We start from the raw sequence: 25779 nt of genomic DNA on the forward strand, positions 1-25779 counted from the left end.
GTCATCAAGTATACTATCCATCGATACCTGTGGTGCATTTCAGTTTTGCACAGTTTGCTGACCACCAGTATATAATATATGGCAGTACGGTACAGTAGGCCACTGTTCTACCTACCTCTGTGTTGTCAAGTATACTATCCATCCATACCTGTGGTGCATTTCAGTTTTGCACAGTTTGCTGACCACCAGTATATAATATATAGCAGTACGGTACAGTAGGCCAATGCCCCTGATGCATTATAGCACATACAATGTCTGTGACACATTATCACACACACCGCAATGTCCGTGATACATTATGCCACACACTGCAATGCCCCTGAGACATTAAACCACATTCCACAATGCCCGTGATATAGTATACAACACACCGTGTTGCCTGACACATTATGACACACACCGCAATGTCCGTGATACATTACGCCACACACTGCAATTACCCTGAGACATTATACCACATATCACAATGCCCGTGATATAGTATACCATACACCGTAATGCCTGTGACACATACCGCAATGCCCGTTATACCTTATGCCACACACCGTAATGCCCGTTATACATTATGCCACACTGCAATGCCCCTGAGACATTTTACCACATACCACAAAGCCCGTGATATAGTATGGCACACACCGTAATGCCTGGGACACATTATGACACACACCGAAATGTCCGTGATACATTATGCCACACACCATAATGCCCATTACACATTAAGTCCTACAGTAAGGCTTCTAATTAATTTTAAATTACCTGCTCATTGCCAGGGGTTTCATGCTCTTGGTTCCATGCACGGTGCCAGGGGTTTTCATGCTCAGGGTGTCATGCTCGTTGCCAGGGGTTTCATGCACTGGGTGTCATGCTTGTTGCCTGGGGTTTCATGCACTGGGTGTACCCCCTCCCAGTGCCACATATGCCCCCAGTGCCAGATATTCCTCCACAGTGCCAGGTACTTACGTGCCCCCATTGCAATTATACCCCCCTCAGTGCCACATTATATGCCCTCCTTCCCCTGTGCCGCATATGCTCCCCCAGTGACCCCCCCTCTCGCTCCCCCACTGTTTTGTGTTGGAGGGACACGGAGGGCACAGTGCGCGCCTCTCCTGTGTCCCTCCTGGGTCTCCGGCGGGTCTGTTAAAGGAAGTGCCGGTTCGTGAGCCAATCAGAGTTCACGAACGGCACTTCCTTTATTAGACCTGCCGGAGACCCAGGAGGGACACAGGAGAGGTGCGCGCTGTGCCCTCCGTGTCCCTCCAACATAGCAGGCAGCAGCGGAGGGAAGGAGGGAGAGGAGACCTCAGATTGACATGCGGACGCTGCTGTTGTTGCTGCTGGGAGTCGATTGTCATCCCAGAGGGGAAGTCGGAAGACCACTTGTACTACAACAGTCCTTTGCGAGGAAGATGAAATATCACAGCAGTCATCCTGCTGCAAAGTGGATAACACAGGCCTTGGCAGCCTGGGTGGTGAGAAACGTGTTTCCGGTATCCACCGTTAATTAACAGGGAACTAGAGAAATGATTGAGGTACTGTGTCCCCGGTACCAAATACCATCTAGGTTCCATTTCTCTGGACAGGAAATTCCGAAAATGTACAGAGACATCAGAAAAAGAGTTACCAGTGTCCTAAAAAATGCAGTTGTACCCAATGTCCACTTAACCACGGACATGTGGACAAGTGGAGCAGGGCAGACTCAGGACTATATGACTGTGACAGCCCACTGGGTAGATGTATTGCCTCCAGCAACAAGAATAGCAGCGACGGCACCAGCATCTCGCAAACGCCAACTCATTCCTAGGCAGGCTTCGCTTTGTATCATCGCTTTCCATAAGAGGCACACGGAAACTGAGGAACATCATCGCAGAATGGCTTACCCTAATTGGACTCTCCTGGGGATTTGTGACATCGGACAACGACACCAATATTGTGCGTGCATTACATGTGGGTAAATTCCAGCATGTCCCATGTTTTGCACATACATTGAATTTGGTGGTGCAGACTTATTTAAAAAATGACAGGGGCGTGCAAGAGATGCTGTCGGTGGCCCGAAGAATTGCGGGCCACTTTCGGCATTCAGCCACCGTGTGCCGAAGACTGGAGCACCAGCAAATACTCCTGAACCTGCCCTGCCATCATCTGAAGCAAGAGGTGGTAACGAGGTGGAATTCAACCCTCTATTTGCTTCAGAGCATGGAGGAGCAGCAAAAGGCCATTCAAGCCTATACATCTGCCTACGATATAGGCAATGGAGGGGGAATGCCCCTGACTCAAGCGCAGTGGAGAATGATTTCAACGTTGTGCAAGGTTCTGCAACCCTTTGAACTTGCCACACGTGAAGTCAGTTTAGACACTGCCAGCCTGAGTCAGGTCATTCCCCTCATCAGGCTTTTGCAGAAGAAGCTGGAGACATTGAAGGAGGAGCTAAAACAGAGCGATTCCGCTAGGCATGTGGGACTTGTGGATGGAGCCCTTAATTCGCTTAACCAGGATTCACGGGTGGTCAATCTGTTGAAATCAGAGCACTACATTTTGGCCACCGTGCTCAATCCTAGATTTAAAACCTACGTTGTATCTTTCCGGCAGACACAAGTCTGCAGAGGTTCAAAGACCTGCTGGTGAGAAAATTGTCAAGTCAAGTGGAACGTGACCCGTCAACAACTCCTCCTTCACATTCTCCCGCAACTGGGGCTGCGAGGAAAAGGCTAAGAATTCCGAGCCCACCCGCTGGGTGGTGATGCAGGGCAGTCTGGAGCAAGTGCTGACATCTGGTCCGGGCTGAAGGACCTGCCAACGATTACTGCCATGTCGTCTACTGTCTCTGTATATGATTCTGTCACCATTGAAAGAATGGTGGAGGATTATATGCGTGACAACATCCATGTAGGCACGCCAGACAGTCCGTACGTATACTGGCAGGAAAAAGAAGCAATTTGGAGGCCCTTGCACAAACTGGCTTTATTTTACCTAAGTTGCCCTCCCTCCAGTGTGTACTCCGAAAGAGTGTTTAGTGCAGTCGCTCACCTTGTCAGCAATCGGCGTACGAGGTTACTTCCAGAAAATGTGGAGAAGATGATGTTCATCAAAATGAATTATAATCAATTCCTCCGTGGAGACATTCACCAGCAATTGCCTACTGAAAGTACACAGGGACATGAGATGGTGGATTCCAGTGGGGACGAATTAATAATCTGTGAGGAGGGGTATGTACACAGTGAAAGTGGTGAGGAATCGGAGGAAGAGGAGGAGGTTGACATCTTGCCTCTGTAGAGCCAGTTTGTGCAAGAAGAGATTGATTGCTTCTTTTTTGGTGGGGGCCCAAACCAACCAGTCATTTCAGTCACAGTCGTGTGGCAGACCCTGTCGCTGAAATGATGGGTTTGTTAAAGTGTGCATGTCCTGTTTATACAACATAAGGGTGGGTGGGATGGCCCAAGGACAATTCCATCTTGCACCTCTTTTTTCTTTCATTTTTCTTTGCATCATGTGCTGTTTGGGGACTATTTTTTGAAGTGCCATCCTGTCTGACACTGCAGTGCCACTCCTAGATGGGCCAGGTGTTTGTGTCGGCCACTTGTGTCGCTTAGCTTCGTCACACAGCTACCTCATTGCGCCTCTTTTTTTATTTGCATCATGTGCTGTTTGGGGACTATTTTTTTGAAGTGCCATCCTGTCTGACACTGCAGTGCCACTCCTAGAAGGGCCAGGTGTTTGTGTCGGCCACTTGTGTCGCTTAGATTAGTCACACAGCTACCTCATTGCGACTCTTTTTTTCTTTGCGTCATGTGCTGTTTGGGGACTATTTTTTTGAAGTGCCATCCTGTCTGACACTGCAGTGCCACTCCTAGATGCGCCAGGTGTTTGTGTCGGCCACTTGGGTAGCTTAGCTTAGTCACACAGCTACCTCATTGCACTCTTTTTTTCTTTGCATCATGTGCTGTTTGGGGGCTATTTTTTAAATATGCCATCCTGTCTGACACTGCAGTGCCACTCCTAGATGGGCCAGGTGTTTGTGTCGGCCACTTGGGTCGCTTAGCTTAGTCACCCAGCTACCTCATTGCACCTCTTTTTTTCTTTGCTTCATGTGCCGTTTGGGGAATATTTTTTTAAATCTGACATCCTGTCTGACACTGCAGTGCCACTCCTAGATGGGCCAGGTGTTTGTGTCGGCCACTCGGGTCGCTTAGCTTAGTCACACAGCTACCTCATTGTGCCTTTTTTTTTCTTTTCATCATGTGCTGTTTGGGGACTATTTTTTTGAAGTGCCATCCTGTCTGACACTGCAGTGCCACTCCTAGAAAGGCCAGGTGTTTGTGTCGGCCATTTGGGTTGCTTAGCTTAGTCACACAGCTACCTCATTGCGCCTCTTTTTTTCTTTGCATAATGTGCTGTTTGGGGACTATTTTTCAAATCTGCCATCGTGTCTGACACTGCAGTGCCACTCCTAGATGGGCCAGGTGTTTGTGTCGGCCACTCGGTTCGCTTAGCTTAGTCACACAGCTACCTCATTGTGCCTTTTTTTTCTTTGCATCATGTGCTGTTTGGGGACTATTTTTTTGAAGTGCCATCCTGTCTGACACTGCAGTGCCACTCCTAGATGGGCCAGGTGTTTGTGTCGGCCGCTTGGGTCGCTTAGCTTAGTCACACTGCTACCTCATTGTGCCTCTTTTTTTCTTTGCATCATGTGCTGTTTGGGGACTATTTTTTTGAAGTGCCATCCTGTCTGACACTGCAGTGCCACTCCTAGATGGGCCAGGTGTTTGTGTCGGCCACTTGGGTCGCTTAGCTTAGTCACACAGCTACCTCATTGCGCCTCTTTTTTTCTTTGCATCATGTGCTGTTTGGGGACTATTTTTTAAATCTGCCATTCTGTCTGACACTGCAGTGCCACTCCTAGATGGGCCAGGTGTTTGTGTCGGCCACTTGGGTCGCTTAGCTTAGTCATCCAGCGACCTCGGTGCAAATTTTAGGACTAAAAATAATATTGTGAGGTGTGAGGTGTTCAGAATAGACTGGAAATGAGTGGAAATTATGGTTATTGAGGTTAATAATACTATGGGATCAAAATGACCCCCAAATTCTATGATTTAAGCTGTTTTTAAGGGGTTCTTGTAAAAAAAAAAAAACCCCGAATCCAAAACACACCCGAATCCGACAACAAATGTTCAGGGAGGTTTTGCCAAAACGCGTCCAAATCCAAAACACGGCCGCGGAACCGAATCCAAAACGCAAAACCCGAAAAATTTCCGGTGCACATCACTAATACATAGATATATACATACATACACACGCGTTAGAGAGTATATGTGTGACACACAGCACACACACAGTACACACACAGCATACTTACAAACACACACACACACACATAGGGCCTAATTCTGAGTTGATCGCAGCAGCAATTTTGTTAGCAATTGGGCAAAACCATGTGCACTGCAGGGGAGGCAGATAGAACATGTGCAGAAAGAGTTAGATTTGGGTGTGGTGTGTTCAAACTGAAATCTAAATTGCAGTGTAAAAATAAAGCAGCCAGTATTTACCCTGTACAGAAACAAAATAACTCACCCAAATCTAACTCTCTCTGCACATGTTATATCTGCCACACCTGCAGTGCACATGGTTTTGCCCAATTGCTAACAAACTTGCTGCTGCGATCAACTCAGAATTACCCCCATAGTGTACACGTAGCATGCATACACACAGCATGCTTGTCTCCATCTCTGAAAACTATATATAGTGAGAGAGAGAGTGTATGTGTGGTGCACAGCATACATACAGTACACTACACCAGTGCCATAACTAGGTGTGTGCAGAAGGGGCATTGCGCACAGCGCACACCTAGTTAGAGCGAATATTCCCCATGCACTCCCTCTGCCTGGGCCGTCCCTGTCTAATGTGATCCCGCGGCCAGCCCCCTCACCCGCTGCACCGCCGTCCATGTACTCCCCGGCACACTTTCTCTGCTGCCGGCTGTACCCATGTGCTGTGGAAGCCGGCGTGGCTTAGGACCAGCCCGTAGCCCACAGCACAGTCACACATACACAAGACACCTGCTGGAGGCGTGGAGCCCAAGCCTGGGCGATCAGCAGCACATGATAGGGAGCAATGCACCCCCGTTCCTTCCCCAATACACTGCACCCTGCCTGATCCTAATGGGGTGGAATGTACATGGCTCAACCATGGGGAGATCCACAGCCTGGGAGGTTCATAGCCAAGTAAGTAATTGTTTAAAAAGTGTTATGTCCTGTTTGGGGAAAAACATTTTGTGCATAATGTCTGCCATAACGTGTAAAAAGGGGGACGCTGTCTCCCGTAATGTGTAAAAAGGGGACACTGTCTGCTGTAATGTGTAGAAAGGGGGATGCTGTCTGCCGTAATGTGTAAAAAGGGGACGCTGTCTGCCGTAATGTGTAAAAAGGGGACACTGTCTGCCCGTAATGTGTAAAAAGGGGGAGGCTGTCCGCCGTTATGTGTAAAAAGGGGACGCTGTCTGCCGTAATGTGTAAAAAGGGGACGCTGTCTGCCATAATGTCTAAAAAGGGGATGCTGTCTGCCGTAATGTCTGAAAAGGGGACGCTGTCTGCCGTAATGTGTAAAAATGGGACGCTGTCTGCTGTAATGTGTAAAAAATAAGAATTTACTCACCGGTAATTCTATTTCTCGTAGTCCGTAGTGGATGCTGGGAACTCCGTAAGGACCATGGGGAATAGCGGGCTCCACAGGAGACTGGGCACTCTAAAAGAAAGATTAGGTACTATCTGGTGTGCACTGGCTCCTCCCTCTATGCCCCTCCTCCAGACCTCAGTTAGGGAAACTGTGCCCGGAAGAGCTGACACAATAAGGAAAGGATTTGGAATCCCTGGTAAGACTCATACCAGCCACACCAATCACACCATACAACTCGTGATAACTATACCCAGTTAACAGTATGAATAACAACGGAGCCTCACGAACAGATGGCTCATAACAATAACCCTTTAGTTAGGCAATAACTATATACAAGTATTGCAGGCAATCCGCACTTTAGATGGGGGCCCAGCATCCACTACGGACTACGAGAAATAGAATTACCGGTGAGTAAATTCTTATTTTCTCTGACGTCCTAGTGGATGCTGGGAACTCCGTAAGGACCATGGGGATTATACCAAAGCTCCCAAACGGGCGGGAGAGTGCGGATGACTCTGCAGCACCGAATGTGCAAACTCAAGGTCCTCCTCAGCCAGGGTATCAAACTTGTAGAATTTTGCAATTGTGTTTGAACCCGACCAAGTAGCAGCTCGGCAAAGTTGTAAGCCTAGATCCCTCGGGCAGCCGCCCAAGAAGAGCCAACTTCCTCGTGGAATGGGCTTTTACAGATTTAGGATGCGGCAGTTCAGCCGCAGAATGTGCAAGTTGAATCGTGCTACAGATCCAGCGAGCAATAGTCTGCTTTGAAGCAGGAGCACCCAGCTTGTTGGGTTCATACAGGATAAATAGCGAGTCAGTTTTCCTGACTCTAGCCATCCTGGAAACATAGATTTTCAGAGCCCTGACTACGTCCGGCAACTTGGAATCCTCCAAGTCCCGAGTAGCCGCAGGCACCACAATAGTTTGGTTCAAATGAAACGCTGATACCACTTTAGGAAGAAATTGGGAACGAGTCCTCAATTCCGCCCTATCCATATGAAAAACAGATAAGGGCTTTTACACGACAAAGCCGCCAATTCTGATACACGCCTGGCCGCAGCCAAGGCCAACAGCATGACCACTTTCCACGTGAGATATTTTTGCTCCACGGTTTTAAGTGGCTCAAACCATGCGACTTTAGGAAATCCAACACCACGTTGAGATCCCAAGGTGCCACTGGAGGCACGAAAGGGGCTGAATATGCAGCACTCCTTTAACAAAAGTCTGAACTTTAGGCAGCAAAGCCAGTTCTTTTTGGAAGAAAATCGACAGAGCCGAAATCTGGACCTTAATGGAACCCAATTTGAGGCCCATAGTCACCCCTGACTGTAGGAAGTGCAGGAATCGACCCAGCTGAAATTCCTCTGTTGGGGCCTTCCTGGCCTCACACCAAGCAACATATTTCCGCCATATGCGGTGATAATGTTTTGCGGTCACATCCTTCGTAGCTTTAATCAGCGTAGGAATTACTTCCTCCGGAATGCCCTTTTCCTTTAGGATCCGGTGTTCAACCGCCATGCCGTCAAACGCAGCCGCGGTAAGTCTTGGAACAGACAGGGCCCCTGCAGTAGCAGGTCCTGTCTGAACGGCAGAGGCCATGGGTCCTCTGAGATCATTTCTTGAAGTTCTGGGTACCAAGCTCTTCTTGGCCAATCCGGAACAATGAGTATAGTTCTTACTCCTCTCCTTCTTATTATCCTCAGTACCTTGGGTATGAGAGGAAGAGGAAGGAACACATAAACCGACTGGTACACCCACGGTGTCACTAGAGCGTCCACAGCTATCGCCTGAGGGTCCCTTGACCTGGCGCAATATCTTTTTAGCTTTTTGTTGAGGCGGAACATGTCCACCTGTGGCCGTTCCCAACGGTTCACAATCATCTGGAAGACTTCTGGATGAAGTCCCCACTCTCCCGGGTGGAGGTCGTGCCTGCTGAGGAAGTCTGCTTCCCAGTTGTCCACTCCCGGAATGAACACTGCTGACAGTGCTATCACGTGATTCTCCGCCCATCGAAGAATCCTTGTGGCTTCTGCCATTGCCACCCTGCTTCTTGTGCCGCCCTGGCGGTTTACATGGGCGACTGCTGTGATGTTGTCTGACTGAATCAGAACCGGTTGGTTTTGAAGCCGGGGTTCCACTTGACTCAGGGCGTTGTAAACGGCCCTTATGTGTAGAGAAGTTTCCTGACTCAACCATTGTCCTTGGAAGTTTCTTCCCTGGGTGACTGCCCCCCAACCTCGGATGCTTGAATCCATGGTCACCAGGACCCAGTCCTGTATGCCGAATCTGCGGCCTTCGAGCAGAGGAGCACTCTGCAGCCACCACAGCAGAGACACCCTGGCCCTCGGGGACAGGGTGATTAACCCATGCATCTGGAGATGCGATCCGGACCACTTGTCCAACAGAATCTCTATGTGCCTTTTAGAATCAGCATCACCTGTCCACTGCCGGGTCCATAATACCCTCCTGGCAGAAATGGACATTGCATTAATTCTGGATGCCAGCCGGCAAATATCCCTCTGTGCATCCCTCATATATAAGATGACGTCTTTAATATGCTCTATGGTTAGCAAAATAGTATCCCTGTCGAGGGTAACAATATTATCTGACAGGGTATCAGACCACGCTGCAGCCGCACTACACCTCCATGCTGAGGAAATTGCAGGTCTCAGTATAGTACCTGAGTGTGTATATACAGACTTCAGGATAGCCTCCTGCTTTCTATCAGCAGGCTCCTTCAAGGTGGCTGTATCCTGAGACGGCAGTGCCACCTTTTTTGACAAACGTGTGAGCGCCTAATCCACCCTAGGGGATATCTCCCTACGTGACCTATCCTCTGGCGGGAAAGGGTACGCCATCAGTAACTTTTTAGAAATTACCAGTTTCTTATCGGGGGAAACCCACGCTTCTTCACACACTTCATTCAACTCATCTGATGGGGGAACAAAACACTGGCTGCTTTTTCTCCCTAAACATAAAGCCCCTTTTTAGTGGTACTCGGGTTAATTTCAGAAATGTGTAACACATTTTTCATTGCCGAATTCATGCAACGGATGCCCCTAGTGGATTGTGTATATGTCTCAACCTCGTCGACACTGGAGTCAGACTCCGTGTCGACATCTGTGTCTGCCATCTGAGGTAGCAGGCGTTTTTGAGCCCCTGATGGCCTTTGAGACGCCTGGGCAGGTGCGGGCTGAGAAGCCGGCCATCCCACGGCTGTTACGTCATCCAGCCTTTTATGTAAGGAGTTGACACTGTCGGTTAATACCTTGCACATATCCACCCACTCTGGTGTCGGCCCCGCAGGGGGTGACATCACATTTATCGGCACCTGCTCCGCCTCCACATAAGCCTCCTCATCAAACAAGTCGACACAGCCGTACCGACACACCGCACACACACAGGGAATGCTCTGACTGAGGACAGGACCCCACAAAGTCCTTTGGGGAGACAGAGAGAGAGTATGCCAGCACACACCACAGCGCTATTTAATCAGGGATTTACACTAACAGAACGTGATTTATCCCTATAGCTGCTTTTTATATACAGTTTGCGCCTAAATTTAGTGCCCCCCTCTCTTTTTAACCCTTTGAGCCTGTAAACTGCAGGGGAGAGCCTAGGGAGCTGTCTTCCAGCTGCACTGTGAAGAGAAAATGGTGCCAGTGTGCTGAGGGAGATAGCCCCGCCCCTTTTTCGGCGGACTTCTCCCGCTCTTATCAGTGTATTATGGCAGGGGATTTTTACATATATATATAGCTTATTAGGCTATATTATGGGTTGTTTGCCAAGTTAAGGTACTCTAATTGCAGCCCAGGGCGCCCTCCCCCCCCCCCCAGCGCCCTGCACCCATCAGTGACCGGAGTATGTGGTGTGCATAGGGAGCAATGGCGCACAGCTGCAGTGCTGTGCGCTACCTTAATGAAGACCGGAGTCTTCAGCCGCCGATTACCAGGACGTTCTTCTTGCTTCTGGCTCTGCAAGGGGGACGGCGGCGCGGCTCCGGGACCGGACAACCGAGGCTGGGCCTGTGTTCGATCCCTCTGGAGCTAATGGTGTCCAGTAGCCTAGAAGCCCAAGCTAGCTGCAAGCAGGTAGGTTCGCTTCTCTCCCCTCAGTCCCTCGTAGCAGTGAGTCTGTTACCAGCAGATCTCACTGAAAATAAAAAACCTAATAAATACTTTCTTTACTAGAAGCTCAAGAGAGCCCCTATTGTGCAACCAGCTTGAGCCGGGCACAGATTCTAACTGAGGTCTGGAGGAGGGGCATAGAGGGAGGAGCCAGTGCACACCAGATAGTACCTAATCTTTCTTTTAGAGTGCCCAGTCTCCTGCGGAGCCCGCTATTCCCCATGGTCCTTACGGAGTTTCCAGCATCCACTAGGACGTCAGAGAAAAGGGAATGCTGTCTGCTGTAATGTGTAAAAAGGGGATGCTGTCTGCCGTAATGTGTAAAAAGGGGATGCTGTCTGCCGTAATGTGTAAAAAGGGGACGCTGACTGCCGTAATGTGTAAAAATGGGACGCTGTCTGCCGCAATGTGTAAAAAGGGGGACTGGCTGCCGTAATGTGTAAAAAAGGGGACGCTGTCTGCCATAATGTGTAAAAAAGGGGATGCTGTCTGCCGTAATGTGTATAAGAGGCTCTACCTGATGTAGTGGCTGTTATGATTCCAGCACTCTGGTCTGAGGTGGTCCTATTGCAAGGACCGGAGCACTGGAACGGAATGCTGGGGAAGGGAACGGGAATAGAAAGTAGCCCCTGGCGCCCTAACTCCGTTGTCTCGCCCGTGTTGTCAGAAATCCCCTGCGAGACTATGGTTGCTTGAGCCCATGGCAGCCGCGTTTGAAGGGCGGATTATGTCTGCCCAACTCCGATGCCCCCTCAGGTCTTAATGGGAGACAAAGGGAAATCCGAGACAGGGTGATAACAAGGGGCCCTCTGACTAAACAACCAGGCCAGGGGCTACAAGCTAACTGACTTAACCTGAGGTATGTGCGGTAACCCGCCAGGGAAAAGGACAACCAAAATCCACTAGTCCGTACTCCTACCCAGCACCGCTGGATACCAGAGTGGATCTGTGGGAGCGGAATCCTCCGCAAAAGCTCCGAAACACAAATAATAAATAATAAAGCGGCCCAAGCCGCAACACACGGCTACGCCGTGACTCACGAACACCACTGGATGTTCAAAGGTGCTCAGTCAGGACTCCAGGAACAGATGGCGACTTCTGAGTACAGGACAACTGAGAACAGGAACGACCGGATACAGCAGGACTGGAAACACTCACAGCAAACAGATTCAGCATGCAGGAAGCTATTACCGGCGTCTGTGAGAAGCCCAGGAAGTGTATTTAACAGGGAGTCCTCCAATCAGCTGTTTGGAGGCTGATTGGATTAAATGCCATACAGCTGCCAAGCTGCATGGCCAGGAAAACAGATATCTCATTAATTAAATTGAACCCAGCAACGGGGAAACGCAGTCCGTAAGTGGCGTCCCCGTTGCTAGGGTCCGTGCGGCTCCGAGCGCCCGGCGTCTAGCGTTGCCAGGGAGCCGGCGGCTGTACGCGCACGGCGTCCCTGGTTGCTAGGCGCCGGGCCGCACCGACGAGCGGACCCCGGCGCCTAACAGTACCCCCCCCTTGAGGAGGGGTCAAGGAACCCCTAAAGCCAGGTTTCCGAAGAAATTCCCGAAAAAATGCCCTCTTGAGCCTCGGGGCATGGAGATCCTTATCCAGGACCCAAGACCTTTCCTCTGGACCATAGCCTCTCCAGTGTACCAGAAAATAAAGCCGACCCCGGGACAATTTGGAATCGAGAACCTTCTCCACCAAGAACTCCTGATGACCCTGTACATCTACTGGTGATTTCCCCTGAGAGATCTTCCGAGGAAATCTACTGGAAGAAACGTATGGTTTCAACAAGGAGCAATGGAACGTATTTCCGATCCGGAGAGCTCTTGGTAAACGTAACCGGAAAGCAACTGGATTGATTTTTTTAATAATATGAAATGGTCCAATAAATTTGGGGCCCAATCTATCTGAGATTTGTCGAAGTTTAATGTTACGAGTCGACAACCATACCCTATCTCCCACCTTAAAAGTGCAAGGCCGCCGGAGCCTGTCAGAAAAATTTTTCTCTCGAAATGCCGCTTTTCTGAGAGCAAGGTGCACTTTTCTCCAAATGAGTCTGAGAGGAGAGGTTAAGGTTAGCGAGGAGACAGAGGAATGTTGAAAAAAAGAATTAGCTCTGGGCTGAAAACCAAAAACTGAAAAGAATGGAGACACATTAGTGGAGGAATGACAAGAATTGTTGTAAGCAAACTCCGCCAAAGGAAGAAACTCGGACCAATCATTCTGGAGTTTGGCTGAGTACAAACGCAAATACTGTTTTAATGATTGATTAACTCGCTCGGTCTGCCCGTTGGATTGGGGATGGTAGCCGGACGTTAAAGACAATTTCATCTTTAATGAGGCACAAAAAGACTTCCAAAATTGTGCAATGAATTGTGGACCCCGATCAGAAACAATATCAGTGGGTAACCCATGAAGTCTGAAAACATGGCGGAAAAACAAAACTGCCAATCCCTGGGCAGATGGCAGTCGGGGAAGAGCAATGAAATGGGCCATCTTGCTAAAACGGTCCACTACCATCCATATGACTCGGAATCCGGCTGACAGAGGGAGGTCTACAACAAAATCCATGGAAATATGAGACCATGGCCTGAGAGGAACATTTAAGGGCATAAGTTGCCCGATAGGCAAGGAACGGGGAACTTTATGCTGTGCACAGACTTGACAAGAAAAAACAAACTCCTTAATGTCTTTAGAAAGACCAGGCCACCATACTGAGCGGGAGACTAATTCCAAAGTCTTAGAGGTCCCCGGATGCCCGGCAACTTTGCTATCATGAAACTCAGTCAAAACAGTAGCTCTCAAAAACTCAGGGACATAAAGACGACCAGCAGGAGTATTTCCAGGAGCTTGATGTTGAAGCTGCTTTAACTGGGTAAATAAATCTTGTGTGAGGCCTGCCCAAATGACTGAAGACGGAAGTATGGGAGTAACAGGACTGTTATTATGAACTGGAAGAAAACTGCGTGACAGGGCATCCGCCTTGGTATTCTTGGAACCTGGCCTGAAGGTGATAATAAACTTGAAACGAGTAAAAAATAAAACCCAACGAGCCTGCCAGGCATTCAGCCGTTTAGCTGATTCGATGTACTGAAGATTTTTGTGGTCAGTCAATACTGAAATGGTATGTGTTGCTCCCTCAAGCCAATGCCTCCACTCCTCGAAAGCCCATTTAATAGCCAGTAACTCCCGGTTACCAACATCGTAGTTGGATTCAGCGGATGAGAATTTCCTGGACATAAAGGCACAAGGATGTAATTCTAGAGAGTCCGGATCCTTCTGAGATAGGATAGCCCCCACTCCAATCTCCGAGGCATCAACCTCAACAATGAAGGGCTATTCTGGGTTGGGATGTCTGAGGACTGGGGCTGAGACGAAAGCTTGTTTCAAGGCCTGAAAGGATAACTCAGCTTCACGTGACCAGTTGGTAGGATCCGCTCCCTTCCTAGTCAGTGCCACAATGGGAGCAACTAGGTCGGAAAAAGAATGAATAAATCTTCTATAATAATTCGCAAACCCTAAAAAGCGCTGTATTGCTTTTAAGTTGGTGGGTTGCGCCCAACTAAGGATGGCTTGGAGCTTCTTTGGTTCCATACAGAATCCCCGAGGGGAAATAATGTACCCTAAAAAGGATACCTCCGTGACATGAAACTCACACTTCTCCAGCTTGGCATAAAGGTGATTTTCACGTAATTTTTGAAGAACCTGACGCACCTGGGTAACATGTTGTTCAATAGAGTCAGAATAGATCAGGATATCGTCTAAGTAAACGACCACGAATCTTCCAAGAAAATCACGGAGCACATCGTTAATGAGATCCTGGAAAACTGCCGGAGCGTTAGACAAGCCGAACGGCATCACCAGATACTCGTAGTGACCCGACTGAGTACTGAACGCCGTTTTCCACTCATCTCCCGACTTGATTCGGATGAGGTTATACGCTCCCCTCAGGTCAATCTTAGAAAAAAATCACAGCCGAACGCAGCTGATCAAAGAGGACAAAAATCAGCGGCAGAGGGTAAGTATTTTTAACTGAGATCTTATTCAGAGCTCTAAAGTCAATGCAAGGTCTGAGTGATCCATCTTTCTTCTCCACAAAGAAGAAGCCTGCACTTAAAGGGGATTTAGATGGCCTTGTAAATCCTTTCCCTAGGCTCTCCTTAACATACTCATTCATGGCCGCAGTTTCTGGTCCGGACAATGCATATAACCTTCCCTTTGGCAATGTGGCACCAGGAATTAGCTCAATAGCACAATCATAAGGCCGATGGGGAGGCAGAATGTCCGCATTGCCTTTGGAAAATACATCAACAAAGTCCTGGTATTCCACGGGAATGGGTTCGGGAATGGCAGCAGCTATTCTGACGGGAAACGTAATACATTCCTTATTACAGATGGTACCCCATTGTGAGATCTCCCCCGACTGCCAATCAATGATGGGATTATGAAAGGCCAGCCAAGGGTGACCCAGAACCACTGGAACTGCTGGGCAATGGGTAAGGAAAAACTCAATCTTTTCGGAATGAAGAGCTCCTACCGTAAGTAGTACAGGGGGTGTACAGAGGGAAATAACCCCATTGGACAAGGGACTCCCATCTAAACCATGCATGGTGATACACCTACCCAAGGTTAACTGAGGAATACCTAAGGCCTTGGCCCACGTTAAGTCCATAAAGTTCCCTGCAGCTCCACTGTCAACAAAAGCCGACACCGAAGAACTGAGGCTGCCAAAGGAAACTTTAGCTGGGACTAACAGGGAGTTATTCGAGGAGATAAGCTGCAGACCAAAGTGAACCCCCTCACAATTCACTTGGTCGAGGCGTTTCCCGACTTGTTCGGACAATTACGGGCAAAATGTCCCTTACCCCCACAGTACAAACAAAGACCAGAGTTTTGCCTTCTGGCTCTTTCTTCTGGAGACAGCCTGGAGAGACCCATCTGCATGGGCTCCTCTATGTCTTCAGGAATGGAAAATACACAAGGAGTAGACCTGACAGGTGCTCCTTTTTCAGCCCTCTGCTCTCTTAGACGACGATCAATTTTAATAGAAAGCTCCATGAGTTTATCGAGCGTCTCAGGAGCGGGATACTGAAGGAGACTGTCTTTTATAGACTCAGATAAGCCGAGGCGAAACTGACTGCGCAGAGCTGGGTCATTCCAGCCACAGTCGTTCGACCAACGGCGAAACTCTGTACAATAAACCTCTGCAGGATTTCTACCTTGTCTGAGAGCGCGTAACTGACTCTCGGCGGATGCCTCTCTATCAGGGTCATCATACAAAAGCCCTAAAGACCCCAGAAAGGCGTCTACTGACAACAATGCCGGATCCTCTGCTTTTAAACCAAAAGCCCATGTCTGGGGATCCCCCTGGAGCAAAGAAATAATAATTCCGACCCGCTGAGATTCAGTACCTGAGGAGATTGGTCTTAAACGAAAATAAAGTTTACAGGACTCTTTAAAATTAAAAAACTGCTTCCTATCACCAGAAAAACGGCCAGGCAAGTGCATTTTTGGTTCAGGGACTACCCTCGGGAAAGTTCGTAAAAGATCTTCCTGCGACTTCACCCGAAGGGAAAGATCCTGAACCATTTGAGTAAGTTCTTGAATCTGGCTAACTAGAAGCTGGCCAGGATTTGGCCCTAAACCAGTGGGATTCATGAGGCCGACAAATCTTACAAAACTGAATAAGGGAAAAAATCAAACCCTGTTTAATTTTAAGTTTTGGTGTGGCGGGTAATAATGTTATGATTCCAGCACTCTGAGGTGGTCCTATTGCAAGGACCGGAGCACTGGAACGGAATGCTGGGGAAGGGAGCGGGAATAGAAAGTAGCCCCTGGCGCCCTAACTCCGTTGTCTCGCCCGTGTTGTCAGAAATCCCCTGCGAGACTATGGTTGCTTGAGCCCATGGCAGCCGCGTTTGATGGGCGGATTATGTCTGCCCAACTCCGATGCCCCCTCAGGTCTTAATGGGAGACAAAGGGAAATCCGAGACAGGGTGATAACAAGGGGCCCTCTGACTAAACAACCAGGCCAGGGGCTACAAGCTAACTGACTTAACCTGAGGTATGTGCGGTAACCCGCCAGGGAAAAGGACAACCAAAATCCACTAGTCCGTACTCCTACCCAGCACCGCTGGATACCAGAGTGGATCTGTGGGAGCGGAATCCTCCGCAAAAGCTCCGAAACACAAATAATAAATGATAAATAATAAAGCGGCCCAAGCCGCAACACACGGCTACGCCGTGACTCACGAACACCACTGGATGTTCAAAGGTGCTCAGTCAGGACTCCAGGAACAGATGGCGACTTCCGAGTACAGGACAACTGAGAACAGGAACGACCGGATACAGCAGGACTGGAAACACTCACAGCAAACAGATTCAGCATTCAGGAAGCTATTACCGGCGTCTGTGAGAAGCCCAGGAAGTGTATTTAACAGGGAGTCCTCCAATCAGCTGTTTGGAGGCTGATTGGATTAAATGCCATACAGCTGCCAAGCTGCATGGCCAGGATAACAGATATCTCATTAATTAAATTGAACCCAGCAACGGGGAAACGCAGTCCGTAAGTGGTGTCCCCGTTGCTAGGGTCCGTGCGGCTCCGAGCGCCCGGCGTCTAGCGTTGCCAGGGAGCCGGCGGCTGTACGCGCACGGCGTCCCTGGTTGCTAGGCGCCGGGCCGCACCGACGAGCGGACCCCGGCGCCTAACAGTGGCGCAACTGTTCGGCGTAATTTGAATAAAGGAGACTACTATGCACCGTAATATGAATTGGTATTATTTTGTGGCCACACCCCTTCTCCATGAAGCCACGCCTCTATATTTTTCACATACGCCTGTGGCGCACACTGCCCCTATTTTACATAAAGAGGGGGGCGCCGGTGCCGTTTCTTGCACACAGCGCCAAAATGTCTAGTTAAGGCACTGCACTACACACACACACACACACACTCGCAGCATACTTACAAACACACACATACATGTAGCATGCACACACAGCATGCTTGAAAAAAACAACAGGACACACACACACACACACACACACACACACACACACACACACACACACAAAGCATGATTGGTGAAGAGATGGAGACAAGGTTGTCTAGGTCTCTGAAGAAAAAAAAAATTGGTCCATCAGGGGGGGTTTCTGGGTACTCGGAAACTCCCCCTGTGTGCGCTACTGGATGGAGATAAAGTAGACAGAGATAAAGTACCAGCTCCTAACTGCCATGTCACAGCCTGGGTTTTAAAAATGACAGGAGCTGCTTGGTTGGTACTTTATCCACTTTATCACTCTCCAAGCTTTGATACATCTTCCCCATTATGAGTTATTTTATTTTGCCTAATTTGGGGGTGGTGGGAGGGAGTGGTGGCAGTGACATGAAGTGGGTTGTGGGGTGTCCGGTGGACACCCTGTGGACCTACAGATGGAACCACGCTAGTCATGGCTCTGTCTGTGCCTAGGCGCGCCTAGGACTTGGCGTCTCCATCACCAACTGGGCGCGCGTGCCCGTGACGGAGACGTGCCGCATTCTTTAAAATGGAGAGCGTCTCCGTCTGCGCGCCTGGACAGAGACACTCTATATGGGAGTGTCTATGTGCATTCCCGGCGTGACTAGGCGGACGGATCGCCTAGTCACGCCAGGAGTGCCCGATTGTGAGGGAGCCGCCTCAGATGAGCGCGACTCCATCTGTAATTGGGTCATCTTTTGGAACAAAATTCAAAGACTGCTGAAATATATATTATAAATAAGCATTGTGTTGAGTCACAGGTTATCACCATTGTGTTGGAGCAAGATTCAGATAGATGAACATTTGACATTCTGCATGTTGTAAAATGTATGTTAGAAAAGTATTGGAACAAAGCTGTACATTCCTCTATTCAAACTGTGAAGAATATCGTTTGGTTCATACGGTAGCTAAATGTAATATAGCAGTATGTGGTATGGGTGGAAAACTTCAAAATAAATAAACAAATAGATATGTATGTATATAATCTGAGGCAGGCTTGCCTACCCTCCCGCATTTAGCGGGAGGCTCCCGTTTTTCAAATGAGCCTCCCGCTGCCCCACAAACCTCATCAGACCTCCCGGTTTTTGTGTCCCTCCCCGCATATCCGGATTTCTCATCGGTGGCAGTGGGGGGTCAGGGACTGCATGTTATAGGCCCTACACACATACCGATTTGTTTGAAAGATATGAACGATCTCGTTCATTTCATTCATATCTTTCAGTGTGGAGGCTCCAGCGATGAACGATGCGCGGCCCCGCGCTCGTTCATCGCTGGTCCCCCGTCGGCTGTGCATGCAGACCAATATGGATGATCTCGTCCATATTTGCCTGCACTTCAATGGAGCACCGTGACGGGGGGAGGGAAGAAACTTCACTCTCCCCGTCACTGCCCCCCCCCCGCCCCCGCCGCCGGGTCACTCGTCGGTTGTGTCCGCCGTCGGGCAGCTAAGCGGCGGATCGGCCAGTGTATAGGGCTCATTAGACGTAAGGATGCCTGGCGTCATATTACTTAAAGGTCGGCCACTGGGGTTGTGTGGGTAGCCGTGGCCGAGCTGCAGTGCACTGAGAGAGGAAGTGTGAGCGGCAGCGGCTGTCTGCGGGAGGCACACACAAGGAGGAAGTGAGAGAGATGCGATGACTCATCTCCCGGCAGCATCAGGAAGTGCTGATGAGTCAGCTGCCTGTCAGAGAGGAGCCAGACTGCGGAGGACAGGAAGGAGGGGGGCCTTCTACTACTGTAAGTAAATAACTACTGGGGGGAGCTGGATAGGGGAACAGGAGCCCTATAATGAACACACAAGTGGTGGTGGTGGGGAGGTTGGGACTCATTAACCATAATAAAGAAAATAGGTGGTCACTACACAGACTGATGGCTCACTATAGGGAATATGCAGACAGAAAGAGGGGTCAGTACATGGAAAATACAGACATAAGGGTCAGTACAGGGAATATACAGATAGAGTGGTCACTACAGGGAAAATACAGACAGAGAGATCACTACAGGGAAAATACAGACAGAGAGATCACTACAGGGAATATACAGACAGAGGGGTCACTACAAGGAATATACGGATAAGGGAGGTCACTACGGGGAATAAAAAGACAAAGGAGGTCACTACGGGGAATATACGTATAAGGGAGGTCACTATGGGAGAATATACAGACATGGGGGCTCACTACGGGGAATATACGGACAAGGGGGTCAGTATGGGGATTATACGGACAAGGGGGTCAGTACTGGGGAATGTGCAGACAGAGGGCATTGCTATACAGAAAATACAAGGGGGACCACAACACAAGTCACCTTTTCAAGGGGTGACATTTTTTATTTGCCCCTGGAGCCATTGACCCTTGTTACTCTTCTTTATAGCAGAATTCTTGGTTTGCATCCTCTCTAAGATGAATCTCGTCATACCACACACTTATTTGTATGAACAGCACTAATAGAGCACCGTTATGTGAATGCGGGATTGATACCTGACGCTTTATTTGAATAGCACTGCTGGCGTATTCATGTAATATACTCTGATACTTAGGAGTTTATTTTTTTCTGCAGCCTTATAACAGACAATACAACGGATATAAATATATTTGAAAGCAGTGTTGAATGGCTGCTATATAAAGTTATGTGACGGCTTTATTGCTCTGGACATATGATATCAGTGTGTTTGTATGTAAAGGTGGAGCAAGCCACTCCCTTTGGGTGGAACATGACACGCCCCCTCAATGACGCACGGTGCATTCTGCTATCACCTACAATCTCCCTGAAACTACTTTTCAAAAGTAGGCAAGTATGATCTGAGGTAAATATTAAAGTTAACATAGATGTAATTGTGTAATTGTATATACATTGATATAAATGTAGGGGTAAATACAATTCATTTTTAATTTAAGGTTTCACAGTGCAGCTAAGGGGTTAATGTCTTAGTGCTCCTAGCTGTCAATCACCCAGTGGTGTGATTGCCAGTGGGCGGGGCTTCACCTCAGAGTGGGTCATGTGACTACCAGAGAGGGGTTGTTACGAGCTGGCAGTATAGCTGACACAGAGCTCATCCACTGTCTGCCTGAGCCAGCTACAGAGCTGTAGACTGAGGTGTAAACCAGGCTGCCAGGCGGCAGGAGGAGTGTAGCCAGTGAGGGCGCTCCTGTGTGCAGTTTACTGTGGTGTTTGGGAGCAAGGTATGGCGGCTCATGGCTCCTGTGTCTCTGTTGTCTAGTGGCAGCAGTGATTGGAGCTAGTGACAGGTGGCTATAGAAGTCAGCTGAAGCATACCTCCCAACTTTAAAGGGGCAGGAAGAGGGACCCCTGCGCGGCGAAGCTGTGCGCGACCCGAATCGAGGCCGTGGCTTGCCGTGGAAGGGGCGTGGCCTCGGTCAAGTGGGCGTGACTGAGCACCCCAGACCCATTTTCGGCATTTTGGGGGCGTGTCCAGCGCTCCTCTCCCAGCTGGGCAGCCCCCTGCTCCCCTCCAAGCATTGAATAGATGCCGTGCGTAGAGCAAAGCAGCGGGTGATCAAAGCCTCCTCCAACTGCCCCCCCCGCCCGCGGGACACTGCGACCCGCAGGGAGACATTGGGACAGTGTCCGAATAGCGGGACTGTTACGCTGAAATCGGGACAGTTAGGAGGTATGGCTTAAGCCAGCAACAGTAAAATGGGCGGAACTGATGTAGCCTAGTATAAGCACTCCCCATTGACCACCAATGACAGTGCTGATAAAAGGAGCTGGGGGAGCGGCATGAGGCAGTGACAGACATCTGTGAGATCATCAGAGGAGAAGAGAGCACAGCTGGATTACAAGTGGTGAGAAAGTATATACACTGCACTGCACTCCCACACCCAGCCAGGGTACAGGGTAGTCCTGGAACTCAGTATAAGGACTCAGGAGGTGTGGCTGCCTTGCTTGAATAGAAAGAACAACAAGGGCTTCATACAGTATAGATGTAGGATCGAGGGTTCAGCATCGTATCTGACTATCTAAAAATCAGATGGATGGAGGAAGAGCTTCATCAACTACCTTTCTCTGACGTCCTAGTGGATGCTGGGTACTCCGTAAGGACCATGGGGAATAGACGGGCTCCGCAGGAGACTAGGCACTCTAAAAGAAAGATTAAGTACTATCTGGTGTGCACTGGCTCCTCCCTATATGCCCCTCCTCCAGACCTCAGTTAGTATCTGTGCCCGGCCAGAGCTGGATGCACTCTAGGGGCTCTCCTGAGCTTCGTAGAAAGAAAGTATTTGTTAGGTTTTTTATTTTCAGTGAGATCTGCTGGCAACAGACTCACTGCTTTGTGGGACTGAGGGGAGAGAAGCGAACCTACCTGCTTGCAGCTAGCTTGGGCTTCTAAGGCTACTGGACACCATTAGCTCCAGAGGGATCGAACACAGGCCCAGCCTCGGTCGTCCGGTCCCGGAGCCGTGCCGCCGTCCCCCTTGCAGAGCCAGAAGACGGAAGAACCAGGAGAAAATCGGCGGCTGAAGACTCCGGTCTTCAATAAAGTAGCACACAGCACTGAAGCTGTGCGTCATTGCTCCCACAGCACACCACACGCTCTTGTCACTGGTGGGTGTAGGGCGCTGGGGGAGGGGGCGCCCTGGGCAGCAATTAGATAACCTTTTGGCAATAAAAACACACATAATACAGTCTAGCACTGTATATGTGTAAAAACCCCCGCCATTAAACTACATAAAAGGACAGTAGCCCGCCGCTGAGGGGGCCGGGCCTTCTTCCTCAGCACACCGGCGCCATTTTTTCTTCACAGCTCCGCTGGAAGGAAGCTCCCCAGGCTCTCCCCTGCTGTATCCTGGTACACAAAGGGTGGAAAGAGAGGGGGGGGCACATAAATTTAGGTGCAAAAATTGTATATACAGCAGCTACTGGGTAAACACTGAGTTAGAGTGTAATCCCTGGGTTATATAGCGCTGGGGTGTGTGCTGGCATACTCTCTCTCTGTCTCTCCAAAGAGCCTTGTGGGGGAACTGTCTTCAAATAGAGCATCCCCTGTGTGTGTGGTGTGTCGGTACGCGTGCGTCGACATTTCTGAGGTAAAAGGCTCCTCTAAGGAGGTGATAGAGCGGATATGTGTGTGGGAGGGTGTCTCCTTCGACAACGCCGACACCTGTTTGGATATGTGTAAGTGCTGAGGTAAATTTATTGCACAAAAGGTTAGGGAACAGAAAGGAAATCTACCCTTGTCTGTCCCTATGTCACAGAGACCTTCAGAGTCTCTCTATGCTCACTATCCAAATTGACAAACACTGGTATTGACACAGAGTTTAACTCCACTGTCGACTATGATAATGCAAAGTTACAGCCAAGAGGGCTAAAAAAATATTCAATATATGATTATTGGAATAAAAGATGATTTGCATATCACTGATGACTCATCTGTCCCTGACACGAGAGTACACATGTTAAGGGGAAGAATGCTGAGGTAAATTTCCCTCCTCTCATGAGGAAAAAGAGCGGGAATCTCCAGACAAGAGACGACAGCTTCCTGCAAGAGAATTCTCAGGATGTATCCTTTTCCCACTAGGGCCAGGATGTGTTGAGAATCTTCTCCTTGGGTGTCCTGTTTGCACTAGCTATTCTCAGGGATCCTGCAGATAGTGTGCACATTATATTAGACTACCCAGAGCGGCGATTGTGTCGGCATGGGTTTATAGCGCTGTGGCAGCGTGGACAGGTTCCTTATCAGCAGAGATTGAGACCCTAGTATGCATATAAATATATTAAGATGCTGTCTTAAGTGATAGATATATAATTATAAAGCATGCCCAAAGGGACATGAGTATACTGGGTCCTAGAGTTAGAGGAAATGCATCTGTACAACACAGCTAGTCCCCAGGACCAGAAGTCCTCCCTGGCCTCTACAAAAATCCACTGCATGTCGCTGGGGCTCCACATCCGAGCTAGGCCCGGTGGGGACACGCCTTCGTAAATTCAGCCACAAGTGGGTTCACTCCCTGTTAGATCACTGGGCAATAGAAATTGTGTCACAGGATTATAGGCTGGACTGTGAGAAGATGCATCCTCACCGATGGCCCGGCGGGCTTCCCCCCAAGAAAGGGAGCCAGTGTTAACTGCAATTCACAAATTGTATCTTCAATAGGTGGTGGTCCTCCTTAAACAAGAGGTTGTTATTATTCGACCATGTTGTAATCCCGAAACCAGACGGTTCGGTTAGACCCATATTTAATTAAAATCCCTGAGCATATACCTGAAAAGGTTCAAGTTCAAGATGGAATCGCTAAGAGCGGTCATTGCAAGCCTGAAAAGGGGGAGACTTTATCGTGAATCGGGACATAAGGGATGCATACCTTCAGGTCCCCATTTATCCACCTCATCAGGCGTACCTCAGAATTGCGGTACGGGATTATCATTACCAATTTCACCAAGGTATTGGTGGATATGATGGTGCTCCTGCGGAAGCAAGGTGTCACTATTATCACATACTTGGATGATCTCCTCATAAAAACGAGATCAAGAGAGCAGTTGCTGGACAGCGTATCACTTTCTCTAGAAGTGAAACGGCAACATGACTGGATTCTATATATTCCGAAGTCGCAGTTGGTTCCTACAGCTCATCTGCCTCGCCTAGGCATGATTCTAGACTCAGACCAGAAAAGGGTTTATCTCCTGATAGAGAGAGCTCAGGAGCTCATGACACTGGTCAGGAATCTATTGAAAACCAAAACAGGTGTCAGTGCATCCCTGCACTCGAGTCCTGGGAAGGATGGTGTCATCATACGAAGCCATCCCCTTCAGCAGGTTCCATGCGAGGACCTTCCAATGGGACTTACTAGACAAGTGGTCCAGATCACATCTTCAGATGCATCGGTTAATCACCCTATCCCCAAGGGCCAGGGTGTCTCTCCTGTGGTGGCTGCGGAGTGCTCACCTTCTCGAGGGTCTCAGATTCGGCATTCAGGACTGGGTCCTGGTTACCATGGATGCAAGCCTCCGAGGGTGAGGGGCAGTTACACAGGGAAGAAATTTCAAAGGTTTGTGGTCAAGTCAACAGACTTGCCTTCACATCAATATCCTGGAACTATTGGGCCATATACAACACCCTAAGTCAAGCGGAGATCCTACTTTGCGACCAACCGGTTCTGATCCAGTCAGACCAGAGGGGCTCATGTAAACCGCCAAGGCGGCACAAGGAGCAGGGTGGCGAGGGTAGAAGCCACCAGATTTCTTCGCTGGGCGGAGAACCAAGTAGGCGCACTGTCAGCAGTGTTCATTCCAGGAGTGACCTCCACCCGGGAGAGTGGGGACTTCATCAGGAAGTCTTCACGCAGTTTGCAAATTAATGGGAACTGCCTCAGGTGGACTTGATGGCGTCTCACCTCAATAAAAAGCTAAAAAAGGTTTTACGCCAGGTCAAGGGACCCTTAGGCGATAGCTGTGATCGCACTAGTAACACCGTTACATCTAGGTATTCCCTCCTCTTCCTCTCATACCCAAGGGCTGAGAATTGTAATAAAAGGAGGAGGGAGAACAATATTCTTTGCTCCGGATTGGCCAAGAAGAACTTGGTACCCAGAACTACAAGAAATTATCTCAGAGGACCCATGGCCTCTGCCGCTCCGACAGGACCTGCTGCTGCAGGGGCCCTGTCTGTTCCAAGACTTACCGCGGCTGCGTTTGACGGCATGGCGGTTGAACGCCAGATCCTAATGGAAAAAGGCATTCCAGATGAAGTCATTCCTACGCTGATAGAAGCTAGGAAGGATGTGACAGCAAAACATTATCACCGCATATGGCGAAAATATGTTACTTGGTGTGAGGCCAGGAAGGCCCCAACAGAGGAATTTCAGCTGGGTCGTTTTCTGCACTTCCTACAGTCAGGAGTGACTATGGGCCTAAAATTGGGATCCATAAAAGTCCAGAATTCGTCCTTGTCTATTTTCTTTCAAAGAGAATTGGCTTCATTGCCTGAAGTTCAGACGTTTGTTAAGGGAGTGCTGCGTA

At 49.2% G+C, this 25779-nt stretch overlaps 1 protein-coding gene across 1 annotated transcript in view; it reads left to right on the top strand.

Moving 5' to 3' along the window:
- Positions 1–2805: 2805 nt before the first annotated feature.
- The window catches only part of LOC134929572 (uncharacterized), a 213221-nt gene continuing 190247 nt past the window's right edge, over positions 2806–25779 (top strand). The window contains exon 1 of the mRNA XM_063925163.1: positions 2806–2903. Within this exon, the coding sequence (XP_063781233.1) occupies positions 2806–2903 (98 nt within the window). The remainder of the gene's footprint in view (positions 2904–25779) is intronic.

Source organism: Pseudophryne corroboree, chromosome 5 (assembly GCF_028390025.1).
Source record: "Pseudophryne corroboree isolate aPseCor3 chromosome 5, aPseCor3.hap2, whole genome shotgun sequence".
In the NCBI taxonomy this organism is placed as follows: Eukaryota; Metazoa; Chordata; class Amphibia; order Anura; family Myobatrachidae; genus Pseudophryne; species Pseudophryne corroboree.